Source organism: Copadichromis virginalis, linkage group LG20 (assembly GCF_057382275.1).
Source record: "Copadichromis virginalis isolate Kocher_CV1m ecotype Utaka linkage group LG20, C_Virginalis_male_GT1.1, whole genome shotgun sequence".
NCBI classification, from domain to species: domain Eukaryota; kingdom Metazoa; phylum Chordata; class Actinopteri; order Cichliformes; family Cichlidae; genus Copadichromis; species Copadichromis virginalis.
This window is the reverse complement of record NC_140637.1, coordinates 9260515-9273552: the sequence shown is the minus strand read 5'-3', so window position 1 is coordinate 9273552 and position 13038 is coordinate 9260515. Positions and strand designations below refer to the sequence as shown.

Here is a 13038-nt window from a genome sequence, read left to right as displayed (position 1 = left end):
TGCATAAAGTTTTTAACTAACACCAGTTCTTTCCATAAATATAAAATAGTCATTACTTTTTACATTTTTAACTCTTTAAACAACAGTTTGTTTGTACAAGACAAACTCAAATCTCACAATTTTATATATTTGCAGTGCTGCTGGATTTTTTTGTATTTTAAATAGTAGAGTCTGGGACGTACTACTAAAATATTTTCTCTCCTACTAAATGCTTATTACCTTGTTGTGTTCTAAAATAAGATAAAATCAATAATGTAAAGAAAACCACAAGATCAGTTTGAACCAGAAAAACATTTTAGAAAGATGAACGTGAACATTTATGTTGTTGGGGATGGGGAAAAGGCATGAGAGAGAGTATCTGTCTGGGTGTGAGAGTCCTGCTTAGGTGGAACAGAGGCTGCAAATGGACAGACTGTGGTCCTTGCATGTAAACTTCCCACATTTGCAGCAGAAGCTGCCATTTCATCTCTTTCTGTCTGTGAAAAGGTCGCACTGCCTCCTGCCCTTACATTTAATGATAAGAGAGGGGCCTGCAGCAGCGCCCTGCACCATTTGTGTTCATCCTTCCTATAGTCATAAGGAAAAACAAATTCACACTTTATAGTTATCTTCACTCTCACTATCAGTCTCTCTTCATCTGATTCTCCACCCTTTGTTCAAAAGAATGACAGTTATAATATAAAAGAAAACAAACATGTAAGATCACATACAGAAATGAAACAGCATTAGTTGTTCATCTGTAAAAGAAAACTTCAACCTTAGTACGACCGAAGTGTAAGTGTCTTACAACCGTTGTTGGGCAAGACACTTCACCCATTGCCTACTGGTGGTGGTCAGAGGGCCCGGTGACGCCAGTGTCCGGCAGCCTCGCCTCTGTCAGTGTGGCCCAGGGTGGCTGTGGCTACAATGTAACTTGCCATCGCCAGTGTGTGAATGTATGTGTGAATGGGTGGATGACTGGATGTGTAAAGCGCTTTGGGGTCCTTAGGGACTAGTAAAGCTCTATACAAATACAGGCCATTTACCATTTGTAAAATGATTAGAAACGTTACACCAACAACTACCGGTCATCTATTTAAATTACTTAGGATGGGATGGGCATTTCCTAGGGGTCCAGGTGTTGTGCCAAAAAGTGATCGTCGGGCAGAAAGTGATTGCTGTCCGTGGGAGCGCGCGCAGCTGCTTAAAACTGTAGAGTCCAGATTACTTACAGCTACTTCCGTGCAACTGATATAAGAAGCGGTAAGCTGAACACAGCTTCAACCGTCTGTTTGTTGAAAAATAGTAACGCGACCGCATTTTCTTGTTAGTAACAGTAACGGTGTTGTAACGGTAGGAATAGTAATTAATTAGATTACTCGTTACTGAAAAAAGTAACACCGTTAGTAACGCTGTTACTTGTAACGCCGTTACTTGTAATGCCGTTATTCCCATCACTGGTCATAAGAGTAATAAGGCATCCAGCACTACAGACACAAGTGTGCCATGTGCAGTTTATTTCCCCAGATCACTAAAAGCACTACTGTTGCCATAATTTGCCCAAATCAAGGATCATCCCATGTGTTTAATCAAAACTGCTGTAACCGGTGACTGTTCTTAAGTAATTTCACTTACTTGGTTTAACACTACAAGCTCAATAGCTTGAGATAAATAGTGATATGATAATGAGCCCAACACTAAAATGTTTTGTAATCACTGCACATCCTGCTTTATTGTCACTCATGTCTGTCTGTGTGATGCCAAATCCTCCACAAAGACCCTTAGAGAGAGGGGGAAAAAAACATTAGCAGTGGAGCGTCCAGGAGGTCAGGCCTGGATCAACAGATTCCAGAGGTGCTGCTGTAAATCATGTAGTCAACAATCTGCTGCTGTGAACGCTGGTTTCAACACAGTATATTTTCTACATTGTATACACATTTTCCCACTGTAATATTTAAAATTTTCCAACAATACAGTGTGATAGCACAACCAACAAGCAGCCAGTACAACCATAGTTTCCTTAACACAAAAATCAGTAACACAGAAAAGTGTCAGCTAAAGGGTTAAGTCTGCAGGGCCCACACACACTTATGTGAACCTCCTCTGGTCTCTGTCATCCTCTTGCTCCTGCAAAAACAAGCAAACCAAAAACCCCCAAAACAAAACACATACATCCACAACTTTGTCACTGTTTGGGGTGGATTAGGCATTAGAAGTGACTAATCCTAAAATAGTTACAGTCATCTCAATTTCAAGTCAGTCACACTTAGTACACATCATCAGTCCATCACAGTCCAGTCACATGCATTCATACCAATCATTGCTGATAGTGGAAACCTGCGCACCAGCTTAAATATCCACTGAAAGCAATATGACATCATTACAAAAAACCCCCAAACAATTCTCTATGATTTTGGAATGGATTAAATCGCTGCAATCCTTCTAGTCACAGGACTTACCATCTAAAATGGCCAGTGTCTCAGGTAGGTGAATTTCTCCTGAGCCCACTGTAATTTGTAGAAGCTCGCCTTGTATTCGCTTTCAATGCTTTATGTGAGTAGTGTGGGCCTGTGGGCCTCAGCAGCAGTAAAGCTAGCGGTTGCTAGTGACAGGGTGAGCTTGTGGGACCCTGGAAGTGCATCCTCGTGGTGTGGGGTTTTTTGTTCGGTTGTTGTGTTTTTTATTGTTGCAACTTTTTTTCTTTTTCTAGTGTTATTGGAAAAACAGCGGTGCCGGCTCTTTATGTTAAGGTTCTCTATAATAAAAACTATTTTATTTACTAAACACCTGTCTGTTTTCCTTTTCATTCTGTTTCCGGGCTCATTTGTTACTGGTTCGCTTACTCGCATGCCTAGACCCCTTCGGGGGGGACGTAACAATGAATATTTCACACTTTAAAGCTGCCTGTTTATTTAAGGGAGGTGAACAATACATTATAATTGTGCACAATAATATCACAGATGACATATATACTTAAAGTCGTATATATGCTGTGTCATCTGTTCGAAGCCTCTCATGGTCAGTGCTGTTCTCCATGCCTGTCTTACTGTACATGATGTTATTTGTCATGGTCCTGGGTCATTTGACCCAGTGTTTTGAGTTTTCCTGTATTTTTACACTTTTGTACTATGATTTATGTATAACGTTCACTTTGTTAGTCTTTAGTTTATTCTATAGAGTCTAGTTATTCTGTTTTGAGTTTCTTGTATTCCCTGTTTAGTTCCCTGATTATTTAGTAGTTTCCCCCTGTGTAGCTGCCCTCTGTGTCTCCCTCTTGCTTTGCGATATTTTTTTTTCCAACAGGATATCTCTTATCTAGATCTCTGCTCTATCAGACATGCCGGTCCACATTTACAAGACTTCAGCAAAATCAAATCAATGGTGTTTTACGATGTTTGGCCACATCCTCCACCTTTGCATCTCAAATGCCTGGCTTGTTCACAAGAGGGACTGTGCCCTACTAAATGAGAAACCACTCTCTCTCAAAAGGTTTCATCGTGCAGTTGCCCACAGTTTGATGCAGGTCAACAAGCTTCCATCAAAGTTTAGCTGACCATCATCTTCTTCTCCACCTCAAATGTTGCCTCAGCAGAAACGTTACACCCCAAGATCTTCACATCCACAACCAGATGTGCGTTATGACAACTTGGGACACCTGCCACTTCACTCTGACAACCAAGGCTGGTGTAACCTCTGTTCAAAGGAAGTGTCAAGGTGGAAATATGTCCAACTTTGTGCTGCTCTGGGTCACTTTGCTAGCTCTTCCTGTGACTATGTCAGTAACTTGGGTGTATTGCTGGATAGCTCGCTCAAACTTGATAAGCAAGTGTCTGCTAGTGAGATCTAGCTTCCACCAACTGCGCCTTATCTCTAAGGCTAGGCATTATGTTCTGCATGAGGACCTGGAGAAGCTTATTCACGCTTTTGTGACCTCCAGGTTGGATTATTGTAATTCTCCGTACTACGGTCTTCCCTCTTCTCTTTTCCTTAGACTGCAAACAGTCCAAAATGGGGCAGCCCGCCTCTTGACTGGTACCAGGAAATTCTGCTCTATTACTCCTGTTCTAGCTGGCTTGCACTGACTGCCCATAAAGTGCCATATTCAATTTAAAATATTACTCCTTACGTTCAAAACTATTAATAAATTAGCGCCGAGTTATCTTAGTGAACTTCTCAGGCCACATACTCGTAATAGGACACTTAGATCTGCTACTCAACTACTTCTGACGCAACCTAGATCTCAGCTGAAGTCTCGGGGTGACCGTGCGTTTGCTCTGGCTGCCCCGGTACTGTGGAATAACCTCCTTCTCGCTATCCGCACCTCTGATTCTATTGTACTATTTAAATTACGACTAAAGACCCACTTCAATCTTGCCTTTCCTTCTGGTTAACATTTCACTTATGATTTTACATTATGCACTTTTATGCTCATTTAATTCCTTGTTTGTTCTGTATCTGCTGCTTCTCCTATGTATCAGTGACAGTTATCTGCTTGCATACCTAGTGCTTACTTTGGTCCCATTTCTATTTCTATTATCTTCCTCTTGTTCTCTATGTTACTTGTTAAGCACCTTGGTATACCCTTGGTTTTAAGTGTGCTTTATAAATAAATAAAGTTTATTATTATTATTATTATTATTATTATTGTATCATTAAGTGCAAAGTGCTTCTGTGCCTGAATGCCCACCAGCAGTGCTTTGTTGCATATCACCAGAAATAAAGGAAATCTAAGGCCTCTAAATTGCAGTTGCAGTTGGTCCTGTAGCACTACAACTCTCTTGTATCTGTTCAGTTACTGTGCTGCTAAGTTACAGAAGTTTATAACTGTTTTGTTAAGCTTTTAAAAATATTTTTTGTATTCAGTTTTACCATGAATGAAAATCTCAGTCGTTTGGTTGAGGCCCAAGTTTAAAAAACTATGGAGTTGTTTGAAAAAAAAAATCTAAACTTTGTTACTGTTGTTCTAAATGAATAGAAAAATGCAAAAGAAATTATTTTTAATTGCAATTTTCTTGGTGTGAACCTCAAAGGGTTAAAGTAAAAGTACTATAAAGGCAGGATTAAAAAAAGTGAAATATTTAACTTAAAATATAGTGCAAATTAAATAGCGTATATAAGTAAATGTAAACTAAATGAAATAGTTTTCACCGTAGGCAAACGAAAGTCATCATTTACAGACTCGTTTTACGGAAATGATTGTGTAAAAACTCAGTATCCCAGAGTGCTATGCTGTCCGGAAGTTACGCGACGGCGTTTTTTCACCGATTGTTGATGACGGTGGCAGACAGCGCAGGTCAGTTCGCTGTGTGGTGTTTTCTGGGAGGAGAAGTGCCTGGAAAGGTAACATAATTTTGTCTGGCAACCTGCTTTGAAAGGAGAGAAGAACATTAAAATAAACCAATGAAGCTAGGGTCGTATGAGAAAGACTATGAACTGTATGAGAGCTGACGCTGGTCCGGGAACGTCTTTAATATTGTTTTGAGGGCCTGTTGCTAGCGACGGGAAACCCTCAGGCTAGCCCGGGCCGAGAGGACTAAGAACTGGGGCTCGGTGGGCTTTTTCATCGACCAGGTTTTACTGGCCCTAGCTGTTCTGTTTTACACTCACACGAAACCTCTTCTGATCTTCAGTGGACATAAAGTAAAGTACTTGGAAACACTCTCAGTTTGACAGCTAGCTAGCCTTAGCTATCAGTGTTTACAAGCTAGCTCAGCCAGACTGCTCTTAAGAAATTACTACTTGGCTATTTTGCTTCTCTTATTGTTGGCATATTTGGCCCCTAGCACCTGTCTGGTAACTGGTGGTGATTTGTAAGCTTGCCCTACTTTTGTCTACACCGACTGAAGGTCGCCAGCTTGATTAAAATGCCCCAGCTAAGGTTATCTACTGAAGCCCGAAGTTTGTTACTTTGTTAAACTGTAAGAATCAGCGGTTTTGCTTGTTTTCCACTGTACTGTTCCTTTTGAAGGGTAGATGAGCTGTAACGCTTCAAACTCCCTTAATGAGTTTTAATACAATTGCTAACAAACGTTTGTAGGAAGAGTAGAAGCTAACTGTATTGATTACTAAAGCTGCCTATGCCCACTTCACAGACATTATCCGGATGAAGGCTCACAGAGGAGTGTGGATTTTGATGCTGTCAGGACCCACGGGTGTCTCCTGTTTTGCTTGGCATCATTGACCTCTCTCCATTATTCAAGAACTGCTACAACAACAGGCAACTAGTTCTGCTTTTTTAACTCTTTTGGGCAGAGTTGCTCAAAGAGGACCACCTTCATAACTGACCACAATGAATCGTTACCTGCCTGTGGCACGACAGCACTTCCTGGCTGCCCTTGCCAGCACCAGTGTAGTAGTAAAAGCTATAAGTGCTCTAGTAGTACTGCTGTACCTGCTTTCATGGGCTGTCAACACTCCATACGCATTGGGGGTGACCCCGGGCTACCTTTTTCCACCCAACTTTTGGGTGTGGACGCTGGTAACCCATGGAGTGGTGGAGCAGCACGTCTGGGGTGTGGCAGCCAATGTGGGGACAGTAATGGCCTGTGGGCGCCTGCTGGAGCCTTTGTGGGGTGCTCTGGAGCTCCTGATCTTTTTCGCAGTGGTTAACGTGTCTGCAGGCCTGTTAGCAGGCTTCTCCTACCTCCTCACCTATGTGGCTACCTTTGACCTGGACTTCCTGTTTGCTGTGCGTGTCCATGGAGCAGCCGGATTCCTGGGAGGTGTCCTGGTGGCGCTGAAGCAGACCATGGGGGATACTACAGTGCTCAGAGTGCCACAGGTGAGCATAATTAATAAGAGAGGGTGGGGTAAAAAGGCGTAAAGATGAACTGAGTATGTACCCTAACAACTGCACAAATAACAATGGAAAGCTAACCACTAGTCTCTAGAATATGTGCATAAACTCTGTTTTTTTGGACGTGACAGATCAATATAACACCAGTCAATGTTGAATTATTATTATTATTAATTATTATCTGGATTAATACAAGCTTAGGAGTATTACCTGCAGACTGCTTGCTTTGCCATTAGATGTGCAGCAGTAATTAATTATTAGTAGATATGTAAGATTTAGTGTCTCAAAATCACTTTTTTAGACTGGATGAAAGTTGGAATTTCTGGTTTTGATAGGAGTGCATATATTGAAGAATAAAACCAAATGTATATGGTGGAGTACAGTGTAAAATCGCTGGCTTTGTATGATATGTGTAATCATTTGTGGTTTTATAATGCAAAATTCAGGTGTTTCTTGGATGTACTGTTGGCTAAAAAGTACTCAGCAACTTTTCACAGTCTGAACAAACACAGGATAAGTCTTGATGAGATTGTATCTGTAATTGTGTTTAAAATAAACGACCCCCCCGCCCCAACACACACACAAAACAATTCTTTTTATCTATTGCGTTATTTTTGCATTATATGGGGATTTGGTGTTTTACCTTTTTTCCTGTATAGAGAAGTTTTGGCACCCCCTCCTCAGAGGTCTTTTACAGAGGTCTGTTATTTGGACTTTATCAATTCATCCATCCACTTCAACTTTTCAAACTCAGGGGTGTGAGGTGACTGACCATAACAGGTCACCAGTCTGTCACAGGGCTGGGTTTGTATCAAGTGATAAATAAAAACAAAACAAAACATAGATTTCTGTCAGCTAGATATCACAGATTTATTGCCTTAACTGTAACACTTGTAAGTCGTCTTCCCAAAGTCTGTAAAAGTGGTCTGTTTGTAGTTTATGCTGGAGGAGAGACATAACTTTTTTTAATTGTCATATTTCTACCATCTGTATATTAATTTAAAAATCATGTTGCAAAACGTGAAACGCTTTCAGAGGTTTCATTCATCCAAGTGTCATTTTGTCACCAGTTTTTGCTCTTAATGGGATTATATGGTCATAAGTTATCACTGTGTAAGCACATGTAGTTTACAGACTGAAGTGTTCAGCGTTTTCTCCAGTTGGCCTGTGTTCGATTTTCTTCGACTTTTGGATTATAGTGCAGTCTTTTAATTTACATTTTAGGGTTTAGTTTCCTGCTCGTCTGCAGAGCAGCTGTGTCCAGATAAGGTTTTAGTTTTTCTTGCTGAGACACACTTTAGTGGCATGTTCCCAATAAGTTTCTGAAACGTCTTGGCCATTCTGCCTTAGTTTGCCCTCATTTTTGCTTTTTGTGCTTGTTGCCAGTTTGAGTGAAACTGGGTCACTTCTCAAATCTCTTGGTCTCAATTGACCAGGTTAGGAACTTTGTTGAAACATTTGTTGAAACACTTGGACTGTGACTTCTGCCTGTTACCCGGCATCTAACCAGTTGGTTTTCCCCATTCCTAAATCTAACTCACTTAAAGAGATTGTGAGAACTGCAAGCCAACAAGTTTTTATAAAATGGTAGCTTCCTCGATGATTTTGGCCACCAGAACTGAAGTCTTTTTGTTCCTTTCAGGTGAGACTCAAAGCAGCACCAGCTTTGGTCCTCCTCTTCCTGGCTTTATTGCGCCTGTCTGGATTGCTTGACAGCTCCGCTCCCCTGGCTTCATACAGTTATGGTGCACTGTCCGGATGGGTCTACCTGCGCTTCTACCAGAGGCACAGCCGGGGCCGCGGCGACATGTCAGACCACTTTGCCTTCGCAAGTTTCTTCCCAGAGGCAGTGCAGCCAGCTGTGGGACTGCTGGCAGGGCTCGTCCACTCTGCCCTGGTGAAGATGAAGGTGTGCAGGAAGATGGTAAAGAGATACGACGTGGGAGCGCCCTCCTCCATCACCATCAGCTTACCTGGGACAGACCCACAGGATGCAGAAAGGAGGAGGTGAGTGAGCGCAAACAAGAAGGAGTTAAATATTTACATCTGTAAACATATGTCCTCATACACTAAACTGAAATTGAAGCATTGAATACAACCAGCCTCAGTTTGTCTCAGTAAAGTGTTGTATAAAATGTTATTTTTGCCTTCATCTATTTATATTTCAAATTATGGTCTAAAATGCCCACGTTAAGGCCACACTCCAACAGTCCCTGCATAATTAAATAAATGGTGCGAATAGGTTCCTAATGGCATTCTAATGCCGTTCTATTAAAAGAGAACGTTTGAGTTATGGCTCTTAAAATGTCAGACTCTCAATACACATTCATTAATAATACATTGTTAATGGGATAGCTACAAAATATACTTTATTGCAGAGGTGTGGACTCGAGTCACATGACTTGGACTCGAGTCAGACTCGAGTCATTAATTTTATGACTTTAGACTTGACTTGAAAAAATGTTCTAAGACTTGTGACTTGACTTGGACTTTTACACCAATGACTTGGGACTTGAATTGGACTTGAACCGGTTTACTTGAAAAGACTTGATATTTTACCCCAAATATAAAATTTAACATGCATATTATATAGAGATTGAAAATGTGACGTCATTCACGGGTAGAACCGCAAAGGATTCTGGGAACTCGTGGCAAGCGGTACTAGCGCACGCAGGCTTTCAATTAAAATCAGTTACACAGCGATAAAAAGAAACACAAAAATGGCAAGAAGCTGTTGTATCATTAACTGCAATAGCCGGTCGCATGACAGCCACGGGAAGCCGACGGGTAAAGAGATCGGTTGTTATCGGATTACGTCGTTGAAGAGAAATTGTTCGAGCCATGTTTCCGAAGTAACAAAGACGCGACTGGATTGCAGCCATTCAAAGATCAAATATAACGTCCCAGAACACTCCAGCTCACAGGTTAGTCTGCTCCAAGCATTTACACGAAGGTCAGTGTTTTTTAGTAGTTAATACGTCATTTTCATAACATAACTGGTGATATAGGTTACAAGCAAGTCTGGCGCTGAACAGAAATTGTAGCGCTATGCTCCTTTATTTATTGTGCATAAATAGTGAATTGTCCTGACACAATATTGCGTTTCGCTTCTGTTATTATGGTACATTGACAAAAACATATACTTTTATTCACAGGATAAAACAGGTTTTTTGTATCACTAATTGCCCAGTACGATTACAGCATACAATATTATTGTCACTGCTACATTTCTGTGATGCTACCAGAAATTATTTCCACTGCTAATTAATTACCGTTGAGCTCAAAGGTCCTATTAATAAACGGTTAATGAATGTGTATTTATGACGACAATTTGTGAGACTGGTAAACTTATGATACGTACGATGGTCTTTCGTTCTACACGGTGCATTTCAAGGTCCTGTACCCATCCGTCGGTAAACTGTACCTGGGCTTGTTGCAGTGACCTGAAGTTACTAAACTTCATGAGTGTATGCACTCACTCCAAGAACCGTATGATTATAAATATGCATATAAATATGCTAAGATGAGATAGCTGACTTCATCTAACTAGCAAATGTTGTCCAGGCTACGTTGGTGATACAGTTTTTTTTTAATGTGTATGATATTTTTGTCATGCGATTTTAAAGCTGGTCCTACAACCGCATCCAAGAATAACATGCAGCTTATCTCAGAACCGTCGGTGAAAATTATTCTTGGAGCTAGGTTTAATTGAGCTGCATTTTAAAGAGGTGCAATTTCACAATTTGTGTATATTTTCTACGTTCACTTTTGTCATGTGTTGAGAAAAACACAGATTTAAAATTACATGGTCTAATATTTACATTTAGCATATAACTGCAACATTATTTTTTCGTTGTTTTTTTTTTTTAAAGACTCGAAAGGACTTGAAATTCAAAGTTTCAGACTTGTGACTTGACTCGGACTTTTACACCAGTGACTTGAGACTCGACTCTGACTTGCCTGACATTACTTGAGACTTGACTTGAGACTTGAGGATAAAGACTTGAGACTTACTTGAGACTTGCAAAACAATGACTTGGTCCCACCTCTGCTTTATTGTGTGTGTTTGGTGTCATGTTTGGCAAATTTACAAAGTAAGGGAAGAGACCATAATCGTAACTGTAAAAAATGTACAAAATAAGAATTGCATATTAATTTAAACACTTGTGTATCATTAACATGATACAGTTATTTATTTAATTTTTTACAATATTACAGTAGTTGTTAGTAGCCATGTAGTTAACCAAAGAAAAGACTGGGTGTGACATGTGTGTTTTGTCTAGAATAGCAAAGTCTGCCAGTGTGTTCAGTGACGTCTGTGTGTAAGCACAGATATCTTAAAACAAGTTACTGTTACCACTTTAGATTATATGTTTGTTGATGTGAAACAATTGTGAATTATACATTTGCAACTTTTTTGGCTACATGTTTGGAGAGAAATAAATGCCCCCACAGCAGCAATGACTTCTTTGACATTTTAATAAATTTAGAGTTGACTTTTGAGCAAAAGTTAAGTAAAACATTATTTAGGATTTTTTTTTTTCACTGCTAGATTTGGGTACTCCTACTTAAAAAAAGAAATCCTAAAAGACAACAGAGAATTTGGTGAGGTAGCTCTAGTAAGTATTGATTTGTCATAACTAGGAATGGATGGATTCAGTTTGACATGTCCGATCTTGACTCAAAAAGCTTGATTGGGTGTCACGACAGCAGCCAATCTACTCAATTTAGTGTGACTTTATTCTTTGTTAATTACGTCACACCTCGGCACAACTACTATAAGAGGTAATGCACCATGGAGGAAATGAAGAGCAAAGAGTCAGCAGTAGTTTTGTACGTTTGCGGTAGTTTTTGACTTAACCACCAACTTTGGTAAAATGAGTTGACGCATGTGAAAAGCTCTATTGGTGCTTTTCCTGTCAGGTTCTGTGTTTCTCTTAATGTTCAGCGTCACAATTGTTGGGAGGCTTTAATTGCACAATGATGTAATCTTAATTTCTAGTATTTCGTTTCCACTGACTCCCTGATGTGTTTGAGACAAAAGGTGAGATTAGTGCAGTATGAAGTAGTCTAATCAGAATTACACGCAGTTAAAATGGATGTAATTCTGATTAGACTAGTGCAAACATAATGTTTCTGTTCTTTTGGCACCATTCAAATAGTCACATTTTATTTTACAATTAGAAAAGCAGTGTTTGGGTTGAGTCTGATGTTGCCTCACACAAAAACTTGTGTCAGATACTTGAAGCCAAGTTATTTGAACTCCCCGAGGGGCCCACTTGGTAGATGTTGCTCGTTTTTTATATGTATTTTTTATTTTGGTGAATTTAAATATTGTTCAACATTATCAGCTTTTTAGTCTTTATCATTAAAGACTCTCAGTGTGTACGTATGAAATTCCTACAAGAATCCCATAGAGACACATTACTCACTTCTTTTTATTATGTCAGTAGTTTAGTGTTTTGAGCCCTGAAATCATTGAAGCAAAGCATTTCTCTTCGTCTCATCCTTGTAGACAACTGGCCCTGAAAGCTCTGAACGAGCGTCTAAAACGCGTAGAGGACCAGTCTGCTTGGCCCAGCATGGATGACGAGGAAGACGACGATGACGATGAGGTCAGAACCGACACACAGCCGCTCCTACCAGGCGGACGTGAGCCCTCCTCCACACCAAGAACAGCAGGGGGAGCCATCAGTGCCTCCCTCTCCTCCACCTCCTCATCATTGATGTCACAAAGTGGCGGAGCACCTTCCTCGGGTGGAGTGCAGCACCCAGAGTCCAGCATCATCAGCTTTGAGGATGCACCTTCAAGATCATAGCAAACAGAACACAAGTGTACAGATATGCACGCTCTGTTTGAGGTCACTGGCAAGTATACTGGTGTGTTCAGAGTTCCTGACTAGTATACAGGTTTATTCAGTGACAGCTATTAGGCATACACACACACACACACACACACACACACACACACACACACCCCTTTGACCAGTGTATACAAACAGCTGTGCACACTCAAACTCTGTCAGCATCATTGTGAAGCCCAAAAGACTGTACAGTGCTTTCAGTTGAGACACGATGGTTGTAAATGCTCAGTGTAGTTGGGCAGACTGAACACTAAATTCTTGACTCGCTCCTGCATACAAACGAAAGAAAGTCACAAAAATTCTTTCTTTTCCAGACTTAATCCCAGCTTGCAGAAATCTGTTCACTGCTTCGTGTGTCTTTTTCTTTTTTTTTGCTTTCTAAATAAATAATGAAATGGG

General features: G+C 40.4%; 1 protein-coding gene across 2 annotated transcripts; it reads left to right on the top strand.

The window, feature by feature from the left end:
* Positions 1–5229: 5229 nt before the first annotated feature.
* Positions 5230–13038, top strand: tmem115 (transmembrane protein 115). 2 transcript variants are annotated; one of them, XM_085444654.1, is made up of 4 exons: positions 5230–5319; positions 6072–6760; positions 8418–8782; positions 12291–13038. In XM_085444654.1, exons 2-4 carry the CDS (start codon positions 6269–6271, stop codon positions 12592–12594), a joined length of 1161 nt encoding a protein of 386 aa, XP_085300780.1. In that variant the 5' UTR covers positions 5230–5319; positions 6072–6268; the 3' UTR covers positions 12595–13038. The 2 variants fall into 2 exon arrangements, with proteins under 2 accessions (XP_085300780.1, XP_085300781.1); XM_085444655.1 differs by lacking the exon at positions 5230–5319 and adding an exon at positions 5352–5619.

Coding starts and splice junctions, on each gene's coding strand:
- tmem115 (XM_085444654.1), top strand. CDS start 6,269: ATGAATCGTTACCTGCCTGTGGCACGACAGCACTTCCTGGCTGCCCTT. Junction 6,761..8,417: donor CAGTGCTCAGAGTGCCACAG/GTGAGCATAATT, acceptor TGTTCCTTTCAG/GTGAGACTCAAAGCAGCACC. Junction 8,783..12,290: donor CAGGATGCAGAAAGGAGGAG/GTGAGTGAGCGC, acceptor TCATCCTTGTAG/ACAACTGGCCCTGAAAGCTC.